A 23,733-nucleotide genomic window follows, 5' to 3' on the forward strand; every position below is an offset into this window, starting at 1 on the left:
TGACCCAGCTCTCTGCTGTGGCCTGGGAAAGCAGTAGAAGATGGCCCAAGTCCTTGGGCCCCTGTACTCATGTGGAAGAACCAGAAGAAGATCCTGGTTCCTGGCACAGTTCTGGCCATTGCAGCCAACTGGGGAGTGAACCAGCAGATGGAAGGACTCCCCCTCTGAAACTCTGACTTTCAAATAAATAAATAAACCTTAAAAAATAAAATATGGAGCCAGTGTTGTGACGTAGCAGATAAAGCTGCTGTTTGCAGTGCTGGCATCCCACGGGCACCAGTTCAAGACCCAGCTGCTCCACTTCTGATCCAGCTCCCTGCTAATGCTCCCAGGAAAGCAGTGGAGGATGGCCCAAGTGCTTGCACCCACATGGGAGATCTGGAAGAAGCTCCGGGCTCCTGGCTTTGGCCAGGCCCAGACCTGGCTGCTGCTGCCATTTGGGAAGTAAACCACCAGATGCAAGGTCTTTCTCTCTCCCTCTGTAACTCTGCCTTTCAAATAAATAAATGTGGCAAAATATTAAAAATAATGAATTTTGATATTATTCCTCCAACTTTTCTCTAAGTTTGAAATTATTTCAAAAGAAGGTGCTGCCTGCCCTCTTTGTTAGCTCGTCCAACTGCAGAACCAGAATCCCCTACCTCATCCCGGCATTCAGCTGTCCTGACCTTGAGCAAGCATTCAGGGGTAATGAGAGCTTAGTACTGTCAGGTATCCAAGTGCCTAACTGGAAATTCTAAAACACATTAACACATAAGGCCAAAAACTCATCAGGGTTTGATTGCATTATGTGTTACCTGCTAGAAAGGAGAACACTGCCATCTAAATGACTGACTGTGGATATCCCGTGTGAGTATCATCTTTCCAGTCTCCTGTATGGTATTTGTTTCAGAAGACAGGGAGAAGGAAGAGCCTGAGACAGACCTCTTCTCAAATGACCTGGCGTGTGACTGAATTCCAAAGGCTCTCCTTTTTAGAAGCGTTAGTATCTCAGGGTGGCCTAGGCAGTAGCACAGAAACTAAATGCGTGTTATTGACTTATTTCCTTCACTTAACAGCCAGGAAGATGGCTGGACCTCTCTACGCTGTCACTGCACTTGTCTGAGGTTGTGGCATTTAGTGATGGCCCTACAGCATCCTCACAAAGTCACAGCCCTCATCTCTCTCTCTCTCTCTCACACACTCTCTCTCTCTCTCTCTCTCTCTCTCACACACACACACACACACACATACACACACACACACACACACACACAGTGCTGATTCAGTCAACAGAAGACAAAGAGGAGCGCAGCAAAGGGACCAATACTCGGGGCTCCACCATCAGCACCAGGTTTGCCTGCTCCATCAGTTATGCACACCATGACCTTGAACAAGTACGTGGCTGCTTAAAGCCCAGCACCTCGTTCACAGGTGAGGATAATGAGAGCACGTACTTCTGAGCTATTTGATCTATAGGGTTCATGCATGATGGGGACAAGGATTCAAGAAGATGCTCCAGGGAAAGCCCTGAACCCAGTGTGCGGCGTGTACCACACAATGAACGTTCCCACATTCATGACGAGGGTGGTGAGAGCTACATGAGGACGAGAGCAATGGGGACTGTGGTCTGTTGAGATCTGGATGCCAGCTCTGAGTCAACGCTTTAGGACTGCACTTGTAATTAGGTGCACATGGGACAGAGGGTCCGTGAACGAGGGACTGGCCAGAATCTGTTGAGCAGAACAGACTCAGGGAGAGCAGCGAGGTGTGCAGTGAACTCGCTTTTTAGACAAGCACCAGCGGCCAAACCCAGCCCCCAGCACAGGCTCACCACAGCCACCTCTGCGGGCTCCGGGGGCGGCTACTTCCCTGTCTGTTTATTGCTCCAAACAAAATACACACAGTGCTCAGCTGGCCGCCGTTGCCCCAGATGAATTCCGCTGGCTTTCAACCACACTGAAGATTTCTACTGAAATTTTAAAACTGGCTGGAAATATACAGTTTGTTTCAAAATGCATAGCTGAGCAGACTGAGGCGGGTATGAAATCAGCAGAACGAAATGCCTGCACAGGGACGCTTCATTGGAAGGGGTAACACTCCCCCTCCACGGTGCGTCTGGCTGACAGGTCACAGAACCAGTTCCCCAGGCACTACGTTTCTCCAACGACCACAGAGGACAGGCACTACGACTGTCACTCCCAGCCACCTAGTGATCCAGCGCCCACAGAGCCACTGTCAGAGGGTGCTCAGGGGAGACAGGAATTGTTAAAGGCACAGGGCTCCAGAAGTTAGGCGTTAAGCTCTGTGACAGCAGTGTTACTTTTTTTCTAACATGATTCTAAGTTCATCAGAGATAAATACAAAAGTTACAATGGGGCGGGCACCTGGTGTTAGTTTTTACAATGTTGCCTGGGATGCCAGCATGCCACATCAGAGATTCTGAGTTTGGGTCCTTGTTCTGTTTCTGATTCAGGCTTTCTTCTAATGCATACCCTGGGAGGTACCAGTTTATGACTCAAGTAGTTGGGTGCCTGCCATCCACACAGGAGGCCTGGATGGAGTTCCTGGCTCCCAGCTTTGGCCTGGCCCACTCTGGCTGTTGAAGGCATTTGGAGAGTGAACCAGCAGATGGAAGATCTGTCTGTCTCTGCCTGTCTACCTGTCTCTCTCCCTCTCTTCCAAATAAATAAAACTTTCTAAAAAAGTACAAGATCCAGATGAGTGTATCAGGCTTGTGGATGTCTGATGAGCTTCTACACTCAGAGCCAGAGAGAGCCTCAGAGGCACCGCCGCACCTGCCCTACGGCGTGGCCGGCTCCCTCACCAGGCTCCCAGCACAGCCTTCCCACAGTACACGCCTGCTCCCGCGGCAGGACGCTCTGCCTGGGACGTACTCGGTCCTTCCTGTTGCCAAGACATCAGCTGCCTCCCTGTCCCCTCAAGGCCAACCAGAATCATCTCCTCTCTCATGAGATGTTCATCGGAAGGCAACGAGGGCACCTCCGCTTACTCCTCTCGCGCCCACACTGTCCTCAGCCCCTCCACAGACCCTCTTGCTGCATTGTGAGTGTAGGACATGGGCTGACTACCAAAAAACAAACAAACAAACAAACAAAAACCACCTTAATTTGCATCCACAGAATGGAACACCACAAGCCTGAAACAATTGACTCTCGGTGGTCTCGACCTTTCCCCTTTCTACAGGCTCTGTAATGCACCGTTGCTGAGTTGGGACAGTGAGGGTGTCACGGGGACCCACTGGGAGGGTGGCAACAGTGAAGCCTGAAGGACCACTGGAGTCTTAACTGACCTGAGCTCTGGCTTCAGCAGCTCCTCAGCATCTACAAAGTCAAGGCCTCGAGGGACGTGGCCATGAATGCCACGGGACTGCCCCTTCGGGGATGCAGAGCTGCAGGGGGAGTCCTGCTGCTACCACTGCTACACTTCATTGCCATTCAGATTGGAAACTTTGTTTTGACAGGCAGAGTGGACAATGAAAGAGAGAGACAGAGAGAAAGGTCTTCCTTTTTCCGTTGGTTCACCCCCCAATGGCCGCTGTGGCTGGCGCACCCCACTGATTTGAAGCCTGGAGCCAGGTGCTTCTCCTGGTCTCCCATGTGGGTGCAGGGCCCAAGGACTTGGGCCATCCTCCACTGCACTCCCGGGCCACAGCAGAGAGCTGGACAGAAAGAGGGGCAACCGGGACAGAATCCGGCGCCCCGACCGGGACTAGAACCCGGGGTGCCGGTGCCACAGGCGGAGGATTAGCCTAGTGAGCCACGGCACCGACCTGCCATTCAGATTTGGAATAAATCTGCTTCCGTATCTGCATATACAGATAAAGTCGACAGGAAACAATGAGAAAACATCCATGGCTACTTCAAAAAGCTCATGGAAAATGGAGTAAAATTTTATTTTGGTTCCAAAAATTTTGAAGCAAAATACACATTTTCTTTGAACATTTTAATGCACAAACTATGCGTGGGGTTCAATTTTGTTTGTTGTCCAAATTTATCTCTTTCCAAAAACATATGTATGTATGTATTTTATTGAAATACTAGAGAGAGAGGGGGAGAGGGAGAGCAAGAGAATCTTCTGTCTGCAACAGCCAAGTATGAACCAGGCTAAAGCCAGGAGACCAGAACTCAAACCGGGTCTCCCACATGGGTGGCAGGGACCCAAGCTGCTGCCACCCCGGGTGCACATCAGCAGGAAGCTATAATTGCAAGCAGAGCTGGGCTCTGCTATGGGAGATGGGCATCCCAAGTGATGTCTAACTGCTGCACCAAATGCCTGCCCTGAACTTATCTTGTCATCTCATCTCCCACGAGCTTTGTGAAGTCCCTGTGTACTATCATACGGTACTAAACACACAGTAGGACTCATTTTTCTTTCCTTTTTCATGGAAACCACATTTTCTGTGCATTTTTATAATGCTGACTCATTTTAAAGATTTATTTATTTTATTTGAAAGTTAGAGTTGCACAGAGAAGGAGGAGAGGCAGATAGAGAGAGAGAAAGAGTGTGTGAGTGTCTTCCATCCACTGGTTCACTCCCCAATTGGCCACAATGGCTGGAGCTGTGCCAATCCAAAGCCAGGAACCAGGAACTTCTTCTGGGTCTCCCACATGGGCACAGAGGACCAAGGACTTGGGTCATCTTCTACTGCCATAGCAGAGAGCTGGATCGGAAGTGGAGCAGCTGGGACTCGAACCAGGGCCCATATGGGATGCAGGCACTGCAGGCAGCAGCTTTACCTGCTATGCCACAGCGCTGGCCCTTGAACATTTCTAAACTGCCTGGAATGATCTGATCTTCCGGAATCTGCCCCAGTTTCGAACCTCACAGGATGCCTCTGATTTTGAATACTTTCTAACCCCGATTCCATCCAGACTGACTGAGGTGCATTAGGTAATTTCACCAAGTGCTCCTCCTTACCTGCTGGCACTGCACATGTACCCAAGTGCTCAGCGTGAGGCCGAGCCCCCACCCCTCATGTCTCTGGTGTAGACTTTATCAGGCCCCAGCCCCCTCCCCCAGCTTGCAGTTCCTCTGTCCTCTCCTTACTGAAGTCAGCTCCTTACTGAAGATTAACCAACCCTACAAGATGAGCCTGTTCTTCAAGATTCAGAATTCAGTGGTGACTTCAGAATTAACATCCTAACTCTAGGCTCTATCTGGAGACTCTTCACAGAAGCTTCCTGATCAAACAAAGCAACCCCCCATCTATCCCTGGAACCCACATGGGGCACAGCCCACTTTGCCATCATAGCACCTTGAAATGAACACAGCGGCCAGGGCCAGCGCTGTGGTGTAGTAGGCTAAGCTTTTCACCTGCAGTGCCAGCATCCCATATGGGCTCCAGTTCTAGTCCCAGCTGCTCCACTTCCGATCCAGCTCTCTGCTGTGGCCTGGGAAAGCACTTGGGCCCCTGCACCCACATGGGAGCCCTAGAAGAAGTTCCTGGCTCCTGGCTTCAGAGAGGCCTCGTTCCAGCCACCGCGGCCATTTGGGAAGTGAACCATCGGATGGAAGATCTCCCTCTCTCTGTGTAACTCTTTCAGATAAATAAATAAATAAATATTTAAACAACAACAACAACAACAACAAAGGCCAAAGGCCATGAGCACTGCGGACCAACCACAGGCCTGCACTGGAGCTGATCAGGCTCTGCTCAATCCCAGCCTTTAGAGATTCACCAGCCCAGGGGAGGGTATTTGGCACAGAGTTAAGACATCAGTTGGGACAACTGCAGTGCCTGATTTCAAGTCCCAGCTGGGCTCTGACCCTGGCCCTACCCTTGCCTGCCTTTGCTACCCTCACCCTGCTCACCAGCTCCGGTCACTGCTGCCTCTGCCGCTGACAGAACATTCCCACGAAAGCTCTGGCAGCAACAAGCCACAGGAGGGAGTCTCTGTTCTGTGCAGGACCGCTCAGCCATGGGAGCTAACTGCAGGACGTGAGAGCCAGAAGTCGGGGCGACCGTCAGGACACTGGACACTGGAGGCAAAGGAGGACCAGAGGGGCTAAGCAGTGAAGTCAGAGTCCCACAGCTGGGCAGCAGCAGGCATGGTTACCCCACCGTTGTGGACGGCCAGCTCCCCAAGTCTTTAGGGTGCTTCTCAGTGACTGCCATCCAGGATGTTAACTGTCAGGGCGGAAGGTTTCCCAAGTAACCCCGGAAATCACTGAGGCAACACTACCCAGTTTCTTTGCTCTAGGACTTCTCAGAGCCTCTACTATTTGCTGCTTCCTGTGGAAATCCAAAGGGAACCAGAAGCAGTATCTTCCAAACATGTCATAGCATTACATTCTTGCTTTGTTCCTTTTTAAAGCATTTTGTGGGTAAAGTGTTCTGCAAGATACGTTTCGGGAAACGCAAAAGTTGATATATACAACGAAAATGACTGACAACTTCCAGGATTTACAACCTCATTCATTGCTTGTTTTTGTGGGAGTCAGTTCCACACAAAGCCAGAAACACGAATCCACAAGAATTAGTTCAATGCTTTGCCATTAAAATCGAATCTACAGTCTATATTAACAAGGAATTTTACTATTGTTTAAAGATGTATTTATGTATTTGAAAGGCAGAGTGACAGAGAGGGAGGGAACAGAGAGGGTGAGGAGAGAGAAGAGAGACAGAGGTATCTTTTTGCATCCATTGGTTTACTCCCCACTTGGCTGTAGCAGCCGGGACTGGGCCAGGCTGAAGCCTGGAATGGGTTTCTCACATGGGTGCTGGGGGCTCAAGTTGAGCCATGTTCTGCTGCTTCCCGGGTGCATTCGCAGGGAGCTGGATCGGAAACAGAGCCAAGCCAGGACTCCAATATGAGACGTAGGCATTGGTGGTGGCAGATGATCCCACTGCAGCACGATGACCACCCTACTGAGGACTCTAAAAACTAGGGGAGGTGTTGATCATCAGCCACCACCTGATCTACAAAACCAGGAGAAATCAGCTGCCATTAGCAAGCCGAAGGTTGCACAGAACATGTTACACCTGTGGCACTCTCGCCTCGCATCCAGCAGTTCTGGAATATTCCAGCAATGGAACAGTGACGCAGTGGGGGAAGCACAACAGACACTGTCTGTGACCAAACAAGGCTTACACAGGAGGAGAGGGTCTGAATCGGAACAAATCCGAACATATTAGCCGGCGCCGTGGCTCAATAGGCTAATCCTCCACCTTGCGGCGCCGGCACACCGGGTTCTAGTCCCGGTCGGGGCGCCGGATTCTGTCCCGGTTGCCCCTCTTCCAGGCCAGCTCTCTGCTATGGCCAGGGAGTGCAGTGGAGGATGGCCCAGGTGCTTGGGCCCTGCACCCCATGGGAGACCAGGAAAAGCACCTGGATCCTGGCTCCTGCCATCGGATCAGCGCGGTGCGCCGGCTGCAGCGGCGGCCATTGGAGGGTGAACCAACGGCAAAGGAAGACCTTTCTCTCTCTGTCTCTCTCTCTCACTGTCCACTCTGCCTATCAAAAAAAAAAAAAAAAAAATCCGAACATATCAAAGTGAGAAAGCACGCCAAGGTCATGGCCCCGGGGCCCAGCTGTGGCCCTGAGTGACAGCTGTAGAAGACACTCCCTGACCGTCGAGGGAAGAAGTGCCCCTCTCTGCACATCGCCTTCTACAACCACAGGCCTGAATTGTTGGCCTCCATGTGGAAGTCACTGTCTGCACTTGGATATTTCTCAGAGCACAAACCTTGACCGAGTCTAGGGAGGTGGCAGCTCTGCCACCAGCTGTTTTACACACACAAGACCCGAGAGACAGAACAGCCGGCTGGGCCCCTTCTAGACTTCCAAGAAGCCAGAGAGTTCCTCTGGGACAGGATCCATGGATCCACTCAACAGAGCAACCTGTGTCCTGCTGAGGCACCTGCATCCAGCACACTTGTGTTGGCAGGAAGGCATGGCTTCTCATTGCCAAACAAGCCAGCTCGTGCTATTAAAAGTCACGGTGCTGCACAGAAACTTCCTCCCACAAAAGCTAGAGAGTCCTCATTGCACCCGACTCCACGCCAGAGCAGGCCCAAGGGGGCACATGCGGAGCGTGGGCCAGGGCGCACCTCTCATCTCACAGCACATTGCAGGAAAGCCATGGGCAGCGAGGACAAGAGGCTCAGGTGGAACATGTGAGAAGTGCGACAAGGTTTCCTTCTAACCACCCTCCTAACCAACAGGCCCCAACTCTGCAGGCTGAGGGAAGAGAGAGCGGAAGGAATCGGTAATGAGAGGGAAGAAAAACGTGGGCCAGAGAGAGGAAGGCATCTCCTCCTTGGCCGCAAGCACTTCCGTCCCACTGAACACCTTTTAATCCACTTTCTCATTAAGGAAAACAACCAGTATATGAACACGGAATAGAAAAAAAGGGTAGTGGAGAGACGGAAAGTCCTCATCACCCAGCCTCCATCACCGACGCACTGGTGCAGGTCCTCCCGACATTGCAGTATGCCTACACATGCCGAAAGTATTTTATTTTTCCCACAAAATGGGATCGGGCCTATCCCATTATTTTATAACCTTACATTTTTATAAATATATATATGAATATGTGGAAATGGCATCCCCTGGCCATCCCATCTCCAAGGGCAGTGGAGCCAAGCGAGGAGTACAGACTCGCGATCAGCAGGCTAGGACTCAAGCCTCAGGCTGGCTGCCTTGAAACCATCTGACTCTCAGGAGTTCTTAGCTTCCCAGGCCTCAGTTCTCACCTATGCCACGGAGATAACAACAATATCGACTCCACGCATGGCTGCCAGAAGTAAAGCAAACAATGCATTTAATGAATTTAGCACACACCCAACACAGTTGCCTGCTCAATATGAGGCAGCTACTACTATTATTTGGACTGAGTATTCTACTATACGACTATATTGCATTTAACACAACCCAATCCCCTATTACTGGGTATTTAGATTATTTCTAACTTTTTTAAAAAGGTTTATTTTCTTTATTTTGAAAGACAGAATTACAGAGAGGTAGAGAGAGGTCTTCCACCCATTGGTTCACTTTCCAGAAAGCCACAGGGGCCAGGCTGAAGCCAGCAGCCAGGAGCTTCTTCTGGGTCTCCCATGTGGGTGCAGGGGCCCAAGCACTTGGACCATCTTCTACTGCTTTCCCAGGCCATAGCAGAGAGCTGGACTGGAAGAGGAGCAGCCGGGACTCGAACGGGTGCCCACATGGGATGCCAACACTGCAGATTAGGGCCTTAATCTGCTGCGCCACAGGGCCAGACCTTCTAATTTTTTAAAAAACTTTTTACTTTGAAATTATCATAAGCTCATAGAAAGCTGCAAAATCAGAACAAAGAAGTCCTGTGTACCCTACAGCCAGTGTCTCCCAGTGGGACACTTTCACCTAAAAATGGTACAATTGAAAAACTAGGAAACTCACATTATAGATCTTGTTCAGATTCTGCCAGATTTACATGCTAATACACTAACCTGTGTACGTGCATTCGGCCACATGTGTGGACATGTAAACACACAGTCAGCACACAGAGCTTCCCCGCACCACAAAGATCCCTCCTTATAATCATGCCCTAACTCCTGCCCTTTCCTTCTTCCCTGCTCCTAACTCAGGCAGTGGACATCTGTCTCTTCTCTACCCCTGTACCTGTGTCAAGCTGAATGTGCTTTGGTAACGGAGCCATCTGCTACGCAGCCCTCTGAGACGGGCTATTTTCACTCAGAGTAATGTCCTGGAGATTCTTCCAGGTTGCTGCAGGCATCAACAGTTCATTCCTGCGTACTGCTGAGTAGTATTCTACTGTATGGATTTAACCATTCATCTGCTGAGGGGCACTGGAGCTGCTTCCCATCTGTGGCCAATGCAAATAAACCTGCTCTTAACATTTGCTTATCATTTTTTCAGGTGGGATAAATGTCCAGAAATGTAACCACTAGGTTGTACAGTAAATACATGAGCAGTTTTACACAATGCCAAACTCCTTCCAGAGTGACTATACCACGTTATGTGGCCAGAAGCAAGGTCTAAGAGATCCAGTTTTTATTTGCATTTCCCTAAAGGCTAATGATGTTGAACACTTGTTTCTAATTTTTAAAAAAAGATTATTTATTTGAAAGGCAGAGTGATACACGTGTGTGCGTGCACACACATACACACACACACACAAGGGAGAGGGAGAAAGAGGTCATTTATCCACAGGTTCACTCCCCAAATGCCCACAACAGCCAGAGCTGCACCAGGAGCCAGGAACTCCATTTGGATCTGCCATGTGAGTGACAGGAACTCAAGCAATGGCTGAGCCATCATCCATTGCTTCCCAGGCATATTAGCAGGGAGCTGGATTGGAAGCAGAGCCACTGGGACTCAAGCCAGCACCCTGATATGGGATGCAGTCATCCCATGCAGTGGCTTAAACCACAGTGCTATTTCTAGTTTTTTGTATGATAAACACTACTACAGTGAACATATTTATTTGATACATTTTAAGTTAATGTCTGCAAATGGATTCTTCAAACTGTAATTACTAGACAGGCAAATTAAAAAACAAACTAGCTGGAACATAAAGTCATACTGCCCTCTAGATAGTATCAACAGATGCCTCGATAGCATCATAGGAATTGGGTAGCACTTGAACTACAGTCATCCTTGGTATCATACCCTCCACATACTTTTTTTTTTTTTTTTTTTTTTTTTTTTTTTTTTTTTTAATTATCTAGTTGGTTATTTGAAAGGCAGACTGATAGAGAGAGGGAGATCTTCCATCTGCTGGTTCACTCCTCAAATGGCTGCAACAGCCAGGTCTGGGCCAGTTCACAGACAGGAGCCATGAATTCTATCTGGTTTCCCAAATGGGTGGCAGGGCCAAAGCACTGAGGCCATCATCTGCTACTTTCCCGCGTGCATCAACCAGGAGCTGCATCAGAAGTGGAGTAGCCAGGGCTTGAACCAGGCACTCTGGTATGGGATGCCAGTATCACAAACAGTAGTTTAACTGACCGTGCCACAACACTGGCCCTGATATCCTCCATACACTTTAAACCATCTCTAGATCACTCTTATTACCTAATACAATGTGAATGCTATGTAAATCTTTATTGTTACTGCACTGCCTGGGGAGCATGGACAGGCAAAACAGTCTGTGCACTTCCAGCACAATGTTTTTGGTATTTTTTTTTTTTTTTGACAGGCAGAGTGGACAGTGAGAGAGACAGACAGAGAGAAAGGTCTTCCTTTTGCCGTTGGTTCACCCTCCAATGGCCGCCACGGCTGGCGCCCTGTGTCCGGCGTACCGCGCTGATCTGAAGGCAGGAGCCAGGTGCTTCTCCTGGTCTCCCATGGGGTGCAGGGCCCAAGCACCTGGGCCATCCTCCACTGCACTCCCTGGCCACAGCAGAGAGCTGGCCTGGAAGAGGGGCAACCGGGACAGAATCCAGAGCCCCAACGGGACTAGAACCCGGTGTGCCGGCACCGCTAGGTGGAGGATTAGCCCATTGAGCCAAGGCGCCGGCCACATGTTTTTGGTATTTTCAATCAGTGGATGTAGAACCTACAGATTCAGAGAGCTGACTGTATCTCTAACATTCTGCCTTCCTTTAGAAATGAAAAAGAATCCTCTTGCCAACATAGTCTCCACTACCAAAGAAATACATAGAAATCAGGTGGTCAAAATGTTACAGAGTGGAAAAGGAGCCACCACGCTATGCTCTGTGCGGCCACCCCAGGTCCAGACGTGTGTGGACCAGTGTCATCAGACACAACGGGAAGAAACAGGGCCCACTCACCTTTATGTGCAATATGACACAGATCTTCTTGCATCTTAGAAAACTCTGATGAGGTTTCCGAGCCATCAGAATAATTCTTCTCTTCTCCAAAATCCAGTGTTGACAAATTCGGATTGGAGGAATGCAGCCTTACGGGGCCAGGAAAGGGTTTAGGGACCTAAAGCGATGCCAAAGCAAGAGACGGCGTTTCAGTCCCCGAATGCTTCGAGTGCTTCTTTGGTTCTGGGACTGGGGCACTGAGCCAGAACCCTGAACAGGTTAGTCTTTCTCCCGAGTCATGACTCGTAAGAAGAAAAATAAACAAAAACTCAGGGAGATCCTTTCTGCAGCCACTTGGTTGTTGTGAAATGAAAATGCGTGAGGAATCTCATATGCTTTCAGAAGTGATGAAGCATTAAAACTGCGGGTTGAAACTGACAGCTAAAGCTGATGGGTTTTCTCAATTGCACTCAATTCCTTCCCTGTGGCAAGCACCCTCCAGTACCCGGCTGTTAGTAGCGGCTAAGTTTGGGAGCGGTTCCTTTATTTGCACCTGAGACTCCCGGCATTTGCACTTGGGATACTCAGTACTTTAGAAGCACTTAACCTCAACCCATAAAGTGCCTTGAACCAAAGAGTACATATCCAAGAGCACATTCGATGATTCACTTAAATCCTTGAAATTGACTGTGATTCTGATGATGCTGCAATGTAATTTGCAAAGGCCAAGCAGACACATTGGGAAAGACAGACCCCAGCATGACACAGCGATGCTCGGACAGGGGATGGACTGGTGGTAAGAGGCAAAGGAGAGTCTACACAAGGTCCTGAGCCCAGAGACTCTGTTCTGGGGGCTCTGAGGGATGGCAAGGCCACGTAGCGTCCCCAGGAGAGGTGGGTCACAGCACACGGCCACAGCAGCCACCAAACAAGGCACACACCACCCAACCCGGGAAGAGGGCAGGCAGGTGAAACATACAGAGAAACCAAGCAGTTCCTCCAACCTCCTGCCACGTTTCCCTTAGAAAATCTTCTCTCCTGTCCAGGGCTTGCTAACACACATATTCCAGTCCCCAGAGAGTGGAAGGGATTGAATCCATGTCTCCGCCCGGGGGACCAGGGAGAACAACTACTGAGTCCTCACTTCTGTGTGCTCCAAGTTGAGTCAAACAGCCCCGGGACACGGTGACAAAGCGCCAAGCGGTCTGTCGGCAGAAGCAGCGGTTACCTGCAGCGTTCCTTTAGCATCTTTGCCAAGAGCTCGGGACCGCCACCTCCTGTGCGATCTCTTTTCCTTTTTGGGACTTTCAAAAGCGCCACCCTTCGTTTCAAAATGGGAAAGAGAGCAGAGACAGTAAGGTCCACCAAACCAGCAGGGATAAACACAGAGCAAAGTGGCCACCTCCATCCCCTTGAGTTTGGCTAAAGCAACCGACCAGACAGCACCCCACTGTTAGTCAAAGACTGGGGAGGAGGAGAGAGAGTGGACAGGCAGGGCGCTTGCAGGAGAGGGGTCTCGCTAACCTGGATGGCGTTGATGGCTGGCGCCGAGTAGGTCCGATGCAGGACATCCATGCTTTGTAGCAACTGACTCATCTCCACCAGAGAAGCATGGCAGTGTGCCAGGTCTGTGGGCAGAAGAGGAGACGGCTTGGGATCCTCCAGTCGCAAGGGGGACTGTGGGCTGGTGCAAACTACTCTTCTTTTCTTTCTTTTTTTTGAAGATTTATTTTATTTATTTGAAAGGCAGACTTACAGAGAGAGAAGAGACGGAGAGGTATGAACACACACACACACACACACACACACACACAGATCTTCTATCCACTGGTTCCTTCCCCAAATGGTTACAACAGTCAGGGCTGGGCCAGGTTGAAGCCAGGGGCCAGGAACTCCATCCTGGTTTCCCACAGGGGAGGCAGAGGTAAAAGCACTTGGGCCATCTTCTATTGCTTTCTCAGGCATGTTAACGGGGAGCCGGATTGGAAGTGGAGCAGCCAGGACTTGAACCAGTGCTCTGTTATGGGATGCAGGCATTGCAGGTACTGACTTCACCCACTCAGCACGACGCCAGCCCCCAAGCTACTTCCCTTATTTGCCTCTATGTGACTGCTTCTCATCTAGAGTGGTAGGAAATGTTGCCTTCCTTTTCTAGAAAAAAGGCCGTGGACAGCAGTGGCTAAGGACGTGGATCTGCAGAACCACGCTGTCCCAGTTGGAATCCACTTAATGGAGACTCTTGGGCAGATGAAATGACTTCTCCATGCCTCATCTGGTCAGCGGGGATAATTATACAACTGTGAGAGGTAAGGGAGCTGCTATATGCAGGGTGCTGGGAACAGTGTCTGCTACGTGACAAGGATAAATTAGTGCCCATCACCATCACCATCACCACCATCACCATCATCACCATCATCATCATCATCACCATCATCACCATCATCACCATCATTCCTAATCCTGTGATAACAGGCTGCTGCTATCTTTAGTAAGGACACGATACACTCAATGGATGAGACTCAACTGAGGGCTGCAGCAGTCTCTGAGCACGACTGTGTTGAACTTGGACCTGCACGAGGACCGGAGGAGCCTGAGCAGCGGGAGCTCAAGGCCACCTGCGTGCTCTCAGCCACATCCCAGTCATGGACTCAGAAGTGCTGGAAGCCGGCGCCGCGGCTCACTAGGCTAATCCTCCGCCTAGCGGCGCCGGCACACCGGGTTCTAGTCCCGGTCGGGGCGCCGGATTCTGTCCCGGTTGCCCCTCTTCCAGGCCAGCCCTCTGCTGTGGCCAGGGAGTGCAGTGGAGGATGGCCCAGGTGCTTGGGCCCTGCACCCCATGGGAGACCAGGAAAAGCACCTGGCTCCTGGCTCCTGCCATCGGATCAGCGCGGTGCGCCGGCCGCAGCGCGCCAGCCGCGGCGGCCATTGGAGGGTGAACCAACGGCAAAGGAAGACCTTTCTCTCTCTCTCTCTCTCTCACTGTCCACTCTGCCTGTCAAAAAAAAAAAAAAAAAAAAAAAAAAAAAGAAGTGCTGGAGGTGGATGGATGTCTCTGGTGAGGATCGAGGCCAGTGCCTGAGCCTAGAGGCTCTCAAGCCTTGGTGTCACCAGTGTTGCGTGCAGCACTCATGAAAACATAGCTCACTGGAGCCACATTCCGCTTTCTGATTCAGGACATCTGGGTTCGGCCTGAGATTCTGCATTTCTGGTACAGTCCCAGGCCAAGGCTGCTGGCCCAGAGACAAGCTTCAGGGACCCCATGACCAAGTGTCAGTGACTGGACAGCAATAACACCTGCCTTCTTCAAGGCTGGAGCTGGCATCCTCTCCAAGAGTGGCTCTCCACTGTGGTTCCGCTTTCTAGAACTCAACTGCAGGGCAGGCGATTCTGCCTAGTGGTTGAGTCACCTGCGTTCTGCACTGGAATGGGTTGAATCCCTGGATCTGGTTCCTGACTCCAGCTTCCTGCTAATGCAGAACCTGGGAGGCAGTGACGGCGGCTCAAGTAACCAGGTTCCTGACACCCAGGTCAAAGGCCAGGATTGTGTTTCCTGCCCCTGACTTTGGCCTGGCCCAGCCCTGGCCACTGCAGGCCGTTTGGAGAGCTCTTTGCACATGGAAGTTCTCTCTCTCTCCTCTCCACTCCTACCTCCAAAATAATAAAATTAAAGATCAACTGGAGAAATTTTGATAATTGCCTCTGCCCAAGACCCACCTGCCATCAACTGAATCAGAATGCTGCCAGTCCCACTGTTGATTTTTTTGTCTTTTAGTTCCCTGCTAATCAAAATGGAGAATGCCAACTTTCCTTATGGAAGGGGGTCCCAGCCATGGCTCATAATCACCCGGGAAAGTCAGTGCTACCAGGGCCCCACCCCAGACGAATTTAAAGAGAGTCTCTGGGAGCAAGGCCTGGGCATAGGCATCCCTGCATTTTAGAAGCAAGCTCTCCTGGGGGCCGGTGCTGCGGCCTAGAAGGTTAAGCCCCCGTCTACAGTGCCAGCATCATATCTGGGCACTGGTTTGAGTCCTGGCTGCTCCTCTTCCGATCCAGCTCTCTGCTATGGCCTGGGAAAGTAGTAGAGGATGGCCCAAGTCCTTGGGCCCCTGCACCCATATGGGAGACCCGGAAGAAGCTCCTGGCTCTTGGCTTCTGTCTGGCCCAGCCATGGCCTTTGTGGCCATTTGGGGAGTGAACCAATGGATGGAAGACTTCTCTTTCTCTGCCTGTCTCTGTAATTCTGCCTTTCAAATAAATAAATAAATCTTTACAAATAAACAAGTACATAAAAGCTCAATTGATGCCTCTAACGTGCAGCCTGGGGAAAGAACACCTACAAGGTGGGGAGTTCCAAGTGGTCACCCACTCACATTCAGGATCCTTACTCTCCGTCTTGGATGTGCATCGGAATCACTTGGGGCACTTGGGGAGAGAGAGAGAGAGAGAGAGAGCGAGCGAGCAAGCACGAGCGAGCTGGGAAGCCCCCACCCCAGGCTGTGCTTCACGAGCCCATGTGGAAAAGAAGCATCAGTGTTCACCGATGAAGAGGAAACTGCCTGCACCCACACCCAGGTGAGGTCACATGGGAAACACTTGCTGCTGACAGTGCACGCAGCCCTAATAAGCTAAGCGCGGGTAAGAGTGCAGATGGGCGAAGGGGAAGGACAGGAACGGCCCCCGGGGCGAGCTCCGTCCCGGATCACAGAAGGGCCCCCGGGGCAGGGAGGAGCAGGGGCTCCCGGTCCCTCTACCTTTTGAGCATTTCTCCATGTCCTCGGAAGACTGCAACCAGAGGGGAAGCCGCGTCTCACCACAAGAAAATGATAAGTTGCTTCCGATTTGAAATGAGCTCTGCCTCGATATACTGCTGCGCTGTTCCGCAAAGACAAAAGCACAGGAGAGGATGAAAGACAATGCAGCGGGCACACTTCAGGTAGGGCAGGGGTCACAGGCTGGGCCAGGCGCTAACGGACACCATGCACCAGGAACTGGAGAAGCTTCTAGCAACGTTCTCCGTGGGAGCCCCTACTTTGGCAGTCAGCCCAGCTTGGTAACCCGGGCTATCTGGCCTTGGAGGACAGACCTTATTTCCTCCCATGCTGTGTCCAATAGTAAAACATCAAAACAATGATATAAATGTATAGAGATGGTCTGCAACCCACTATGGCTGCACACGTACTGGCTGCACGTAGTAATCAGATGAGAGATCTACGCCAAGCCAGTCAAGAGCGAGCTGGAGTGTTCAGAGACACCAAAGTCCTCCTTCTGCTGTTCTCCAGCCCCTGTACCTCTGTTCACGGTGCCCGTCTGGGCCTGGCTCAGCCTCACTGGGCAGAGACTAATAAAACCCCAGCCCCACTGCCCTGCTTCTCCCTACAAACCTCTGCCCTCAGACTAGCTCCCGAGATGGGTCTCCCCCTGGGACAATGCCACCCCCTTCTTTTCGACTCCTGATTGGCAGAATGCTCATTACCTTCCTACTGGAAACAGGATCAAACACGCCAGGAGGAGGGTCTGTCGCTGCGGACGATGGGAGGAAGTGGCTCACTTCCCGGGGGAACATGGCGATTTCGTTCTGGCGGTACATGCGGTGGTGCCGCAGCCTGGACACCCACTCATCGAAGACGTCCTCGGACTTGACCTACAGAGCGTGATGTCCACACCAGGGAACAAGAGGGTCACCCACGGAAATGAGAAAGTACTTGTCCAGCTGAGCTCACTCTTGACCTCTCTCTCTTTTTAACTCAGTCTTTTTTATTTTATTTGTATTTATTTATGTTATTTGAAAGGCAGAGTTACAGAGAGAGAAAGGGTTCTTCCACCTGCTGGTTCACTCCCAAATGGCCACAAGGGCTAGGACTGGGCCAGAAAGAAGCCAGGTCTCCCATCTGGGTGCAGAGACCCAAGCACCGGGCCATCTTCTACTGCTTTCCCACCCACGTTAGCAGGGAGCTGGATCGGAAGAGAGGCAGCCAGGAATGGAACTAGCGCCCAAATGAAATGCTGGTATTGGAGGCAGTGGCTTTACTGGCTGTGCCACTGCACCAGCCCCTCTATGGCCTGCTGAAACCAGCTGCAGGAGGAAATGCAGACAAAAAACAGCTTTCACTAAGTATATATTCAGGATTTCTATGAAAGAGGCCAATTTTAGGCTATTTTTAGAAAGCAAAACATCACCATTAAATAAACTGAAATTTACAATTCTATCTCCTTTTTAAATTTTTTATTTATTTTATTTTTTAAAAAAGATATATTTTATTTATTTGAAAGGCAGAGTTACAGAGAGAGGCAGAGACAGAAAGAGAGAGAGAGAGGTCTTCCATTTGCTGGTTCACTCCCCAGAAGGCCGCAACGGCCGGAGTTGTGCCAATCCGAAGCCAGGAGCCAGGAGCTTCTTCTGGGTCTCCCATGGGGGTGCAGGGGCCCAAGGACTTGGACCATCTTCTACTGCTATCTCAGGCCATAGCAGAGAGTTGGATTTGAAGTGGAGCAGTCGGGTCTTGAACCGGCGCCCATATGGGATGCCGGTACTTCAGGCCAGGGCTTTAACGCTCTGCACCACAACGCCGGCCCCTATTTATTTTATTCTCACTTTTGTTGCAAAGGCACACAGACAGAAAGGGAGACAAATAGAAAGAAATCTTCCGTCCAGTGGTCTACTCCCCCAAATGCCTGCAACAGGTAGGGCTGGGCCAGACCAAAGCTAGGAGCCTAGAATTCCATCCAGGTCTCCCACTTGGGTGGCAGGGACCCAAGCACTTGAGTCACCACTGCTGTCTCTCCCAGCGCATGCATGAACAGAAGGGGAAATGCAAGTGCACACAGGACTTCAACCAGGCACTCCGTGGGACGCAGGCATCTCAAGTGGAGTCAACCACTGCACCAAACGCCTGCTCCCTTTCTCTCTGAATCTTAGAGCATTTCCAGGTTCTCCAACCCCAGTCTCTGCTACCCATTCTGAAAAGATTAGCATCATGTTTCTTTCTCAATTCTTTTACAATTCTGCCTTTTCAGATCCATCTTCTCTGAACTGGAATGGATTAGTAAATTCTTCCTAAAACATTTAACCTTGCCTACCTTGTCTGACAAAGAATATCCTGCCAAGGAGTGTAGGTTAACGAACGTGAGGGTTTTGTAAAAGAACATTGCTCCCACTCTCAGAACAAAGAAGCCTGATCAAGCATTGCAGGGTTTTACATCTTCGTTTTTACGCTCACAAACACTTGGCCATTCTCTGCACAGAGAGTACCTAGCAATTGTTAATTTCCATCAGGAGTAACTTTTATGAGAAAATATTTTAAATGTTCATAAAAATAAAAATGTAACAAGTGCATAAAACATATCACATATTTTTCTTATTTTTTTAAGATTTATTTATTTTTTTTATTTGAAAGGCAGAGTTAGAGAGAGAGGGAGAGGTCTTCCATTTGCTGGTTCACTCCCAAATGACAGTAACAGCCAGAGCTGGGCTAATCTGAAGCCAGGAGCCAGGAGCTTCCTCCAGGTCCCCTATATAGGTGCAGGGGCCCAAGCATTTGGGCCATCTTCTGCTGTTTTCCTAGGCCATTAGCAGGGAGCTGGATTGGAAGAGGAGCAGCTGGGACTCGAACCAGCTCCCACATGGGATGCCAGCACCACAGGTGGAGGTTTAACTTACTATACTACAATGCCAGCCCCCCACATATTTTTCTTAAAAGTCAGTATTTTTGTGTATCAGAGTGTATGAGGGTCCTCTTTCATGCAAAGGAGGCTACATCCCAGGACGACCCTCAACTAACCCCCATCAGCGTGGAGAATACTGGACTCACAAGGTACTCAGTTTCTTTCTATGCGTGTATACTTAGGATAAAGTTGGTAAGTCAGGCACAGTAATGGATAACAACCCTTCTTGTTAATAAAATAGACAATGGTAACAATATGCCTTAATAAAAGCTGAATGAGCGTGTTCTCTCTCTTTCTCTCTCTCTCTCTCTCTCTCTCATCTTACTGCACTTTCATCTCCTCACTTAAGGGCTTCCCTTTGACATATACAAGGTGCATCAAAAAGTTTGGAAAAGTGGAGCTAAAAGATAAGTTTATTTTGGTGCAAAATAACTTAATTCATGCCTCATGCCCTTTTTTTTTTCTTAATACCTGTTTCCATAAACTTTCTAAACACCGTTTGTACTCATGGATTTATTTCTTTTGCATCAAGATAACCTTATCACTTGATTTCATTTTCCATGAATTTTTTGAAATATTCTTGTACAAAGTGCTACCATCACTCCTCTTACATTTTGAGTCCATTTTAAATTAAAGTAAAATGAGGTTGACTTAAACACAGGCACTCTGATACCCCTACAGTAGGTCTGACAAACGAGATGGCTATGAAGTACCTAACAGGTGAATACCATATACTGTGTAGGCACACAGGACAAAGGGCTGTCCACACCCCCGGTGAGACAGGTCACCATGGCCTGAGATTTCACCACTCTACTAAGAACAGCATGCAATTTAAAACTGATGATCTGTTTACTTCTGGGATTTTCCTTTAATATTTGCATTCAATACTGACTAACTGTTGGGAGCCACTGTGCTGGGTTCCCTGTATAGGCCTTTGTTTAGATTAACCTTCAACTGTGTTCCTGTAAGGAGGATTCACTAGAAAATTCCATTTGTATAGCTCACTGATATGGTTAGTGCTTGGCCATCTGGCTTCAGTGCTCTCTCTTGTACCTTGATAAGCACGTCTGGTAGCTGCAAGACCTCGCTGTAACTCCCTTTGTCAAACTGATGCTGATTCCTGTGAAATTATTCCTTTGAACTATGTTGTAAGATGACCCCTGCTTACCCTTGACTGTTAAAATCCTTGCCTTGTACTATATAAGCTACCTCCTTCTCCAATAAAGTGAGACCTTGATCAGAGTACTGTCTTGGTCTCCCTTCTCGTGTCTGGTTTGTCTCTCCATTCAGGTCTGCCCTCCTCGTGTCCTAGTTGATTACCCCACGGGCCGGGGCAACTAACACCATGGAAAAGGATACGTGGGGGAACTACGGTACTAATATTTTCACAGAGAAAATGACAGATCTCTGTATATTAGGCCACAAAGACCTAGGAAGCTGCAATTTAAAATAACCCCGAAGATGCATGTACGACTGACTTCCAAGACGAAATCCAGGTCAAGCTTTACTAAGGTCACAGCTCGGAACAGTGACGTGCCAGCAAATGGCAGCAGCGGCGTGCACTGAGAAACTGTTAGGTGGGCCCTTGTGTTGACCGGGTAAACACCAAGAAGACAGGTGCCACTGCATGTGTCACTTACAGGAAGAAAAGACTCACTTCTATTCGCCTCCCCTCAATTACGTTCCTGGAACGCATTGCATTTCCCAGCTGTGCTGGAGAGGAATTTTACAGGAATCTTCTCGGCACTGATCTATTTCCAGAAGCCCTTAAAGATCAGTGCCCAAGAACATATCCCGACTCGTCCTCTGCTGGTTAAACAAAGTGGAAGCATGGAAGGGCTTGTTGAATAACTGACCAGGGTGCGGTCCCAGCCCCTCGGGCCGCTCTGCCATGGTGGGTGGACAGCCACTTTCTCCTCTACGGCCGAGACCACTCATCTCTAGAAGAGAATGGCCGTGGATGGCCCGCATCTTACACTGACACTGCCTGACCCTGAGGCTCTGAACTGGAAGCCCCGAGCACCCACACTCGCCCACAGTGGCTGTCATGGCTGACGGTCAGGAAAAGGAGCAGGACACCAAACAGCACACGAAGGGAACCCCACGGACAAGAAACTCTGCTAATCATGATCTTAAGTACGCCACCTATGTTAAGGCATTCTAATTCTTTAAAAGCTAGGAATTCAAAATTGCTTTTATTCCGTTTACTAGAATAGTGGATAGATAAGAACCTATTATTTCCTGACTCTGTCAAAACACAGAACTAAGAGCCACTGGAAATACAGGCAGGAAATAATCTAAATTCTGGTGGAGACTGACCTTTGAGATGGGGGGTGGGGGGGGAGGGGAGGCGGGGCTAGTACGGCTTCCTAATTCCTCCTGTTAATGACCGCAGGCTCTTCCCTCCTTTGCTTCCCACAGACTGTTCACAGCCAGGGATGATTTTGCCCCCCAGGGGACTCTGGGGGATGGTCTGGAGATATTTCTGGTTGTCACCACTGGGGAAGGATGCTCTAGGGTCTAGTGGGAGAGGCCAGGGCCACTGCCCCACCATCCTACGATGCCCAGGGCAGTCCCCACAACAAGGCATTACCGAGCCCATGATTGGCAGCACCCAGACTGAGAAATCTGGCTTCTGCACCACTGAGCACACCCAAAGGGGCAGGGTTAGTCGGGCAGACGGCGTGGATTTGCCTGTCTCATCCATGCCACCAACCACACACGCATGTGTCAGGCCCTTGCTGCTGGGTCCACACACACACACACACACACACACACACACCATGGAGGGGACGGGGTAGGTTATGACACAGAGCTCGACCTTGTGCCTTCCTTTCCCTAACCGTCAGCCCTCATTCTCAATATCCCACGTAGTCTGCTCATGGAAGAAAAGAGTTTGAGCATTTTTTCAATGAATTTCTATCACTGGGGTACCACCTCATCGCTCAGGCACTGTTTATGTACAATAACTAAACTTACCAAGTGTATTATGGGCCAGCCATTATGTCAAGTCTCCACATGCAGTCTGACAAGACTAGCATGCTCATTACTTTTCATGTTTTTAGGCAAAAAAAATGAGACTTTCAGTGATTAAATAATTTGCCAGAGTTCAAATGAGCAGGTAGCCACGTCAAGATGTGAACCAGGGGCCGGCGCTGTGGCATAGTGGGCCAAGCCTCCACCTACAGTGCCGACATCCCATATGGGTGTTGGTTCATATCCCAGCTGCTCCTCTTCCCAGCTCTCTGCTATGGCCTGAGACAAAGCAAAGCAGTAGAAGATGGCCCACGTGCTTGAGCCCTTGCACCCACATGGGAGACCCAGAAGAAGCTCTTGGCTTTGGATCAGCCCAGCTCCGGCCATTTGGGAAGTGAACCAGTGAATGAAAGACCATTCTCTGACTCCCCCTCTGTCTGTAACTCTATCTCTAAAATGAATAATAACAGTCTTTAAAAAAAAAAAAAAAAAAGATGTGAACCAGATCTGGATCTCATTCTTCCTGCTTCTGATGATCTAGACCACCTGTAGGAGAGATTGCGCAAGTATGCACAAGACAGTAAACAGCTGTGAGAGGTACTCTCTGGAGACCCACACTTTCGGGGAAAACTTCCTAGGGGCAAAGCTTTCACTAGAAGTTGGAAAACTTTAATGGAATCCCATACAGTTAGGTTCCCACAGACTAACCATTACACTGCATTTCAGGACACACGTTCTATGCTAGGGTAAATGGTTCTTCACCACAGATGGTACATCTGCCTGAAGAGGGCAGGGATGGACACACAAAGGGCGCTGGGGGAGAAGGGACGAGGCAGCAGGATGCTAAGCTTTTCAGCAGTGCATGGGACATCCTGCACATGCAGAACTATTGCGGCCAAATAGCAGTGGTGTCCATCAGAAACACGATGGCCATGAAGATCTTCACACGTTCACGCTGGCGGAACACCCACGGGCAGCGGTCCACGGGCAGCCACTGACAACCCCTCCCGGCAGCCCCGAGGCCCAGGCGCAGCCTCACCTTCAGGTGGTAGATGTGCTCCTCGGTGTCCAGGTCGATGCATTTGGACGACTTCTTCACAGACATCACCGACAGGCCCACGTCAATGCAGCCGTGCAGCTTCTCCCTCTCCACCTGCAGGGCACCAAGCGGCCGCTTGAGAACCACGGGGTTAAAGTGACATCCCAGGCGATCCCGTCCTCTCCCCTCTCCTTCCACATCCACCAGCAGTAAACACAAACGCTGCTGCTTGTCACGTCCCTGGTGTGCGCCGGTACACTGCACCCTTTTTCTCAATCCGTGGGGTAGGAAGCACTCTCCCCATGCTACAGATGAGAAGACTGAGGATCGGGGGCATTAA

At 50.0% G+C, this 23,733-nt stretch overlaps 1 protein-coding gene across 8 annotated transcripts in view; it reads right to left on the reverse strand.

Annotated features, from left to right (window-relative positions):
- Positions 1-23,733, reverse strand: part of OSBPL3 (oxysterol binding protein like 3) — a 202,243-nt gene that overhangs the window by 61,080 nt on the left and 117,430 nt on the right. For 6 of the 8 annotated variants that reach the window (XM_051852838.2, XM_051852842.2, XM_051852836.2 and 3 more), the window contains 6 exons: positions 23,394-23,507; positions 17,190-17,357; positions 16,468-16,588; positions 13,241-13,344; positions 12,945-13,037; positions 11,738-11,894 (listed from right to left, as the gene is read on the reverse strand). In XM_051852838.2, coding sequence (XP_051708798.2) covers positions 11,738-11,894; positions 12,945-13,037; positions 13,241-13,344; positions 16,468-16,588; positions 17,190-17,357; positions 23,394-23,507 — 757 coding nt within the window. The remainder of the gene's footprint in view (positions 1-11,737; positions 11,895-12,944; positions 13,038-13,240; positions 13,345-16,467; positions 16,589-17,189; positions 17,358-23,393; positions 23,508-23,733) is intronic. The other 2 variants (XM_051852843.2, XM_051852841.2) reach the window with 1 other exon arrangement.

This window comes from Oryctolagus cuniculus, chromosome 16 (genome assembly GCF_964237555.1).
Source record: "Oryctolagus cuniculus chromosome 16, mOryCun1.1, whole genome shotgun sequence".
Taxonomy (NCBI): Eukaryota; Metazoa; Chordata; class Mammalia; order Lagomorpha; family Leporidae; genus Oryctolagus; species Oryctolagus cuniculus.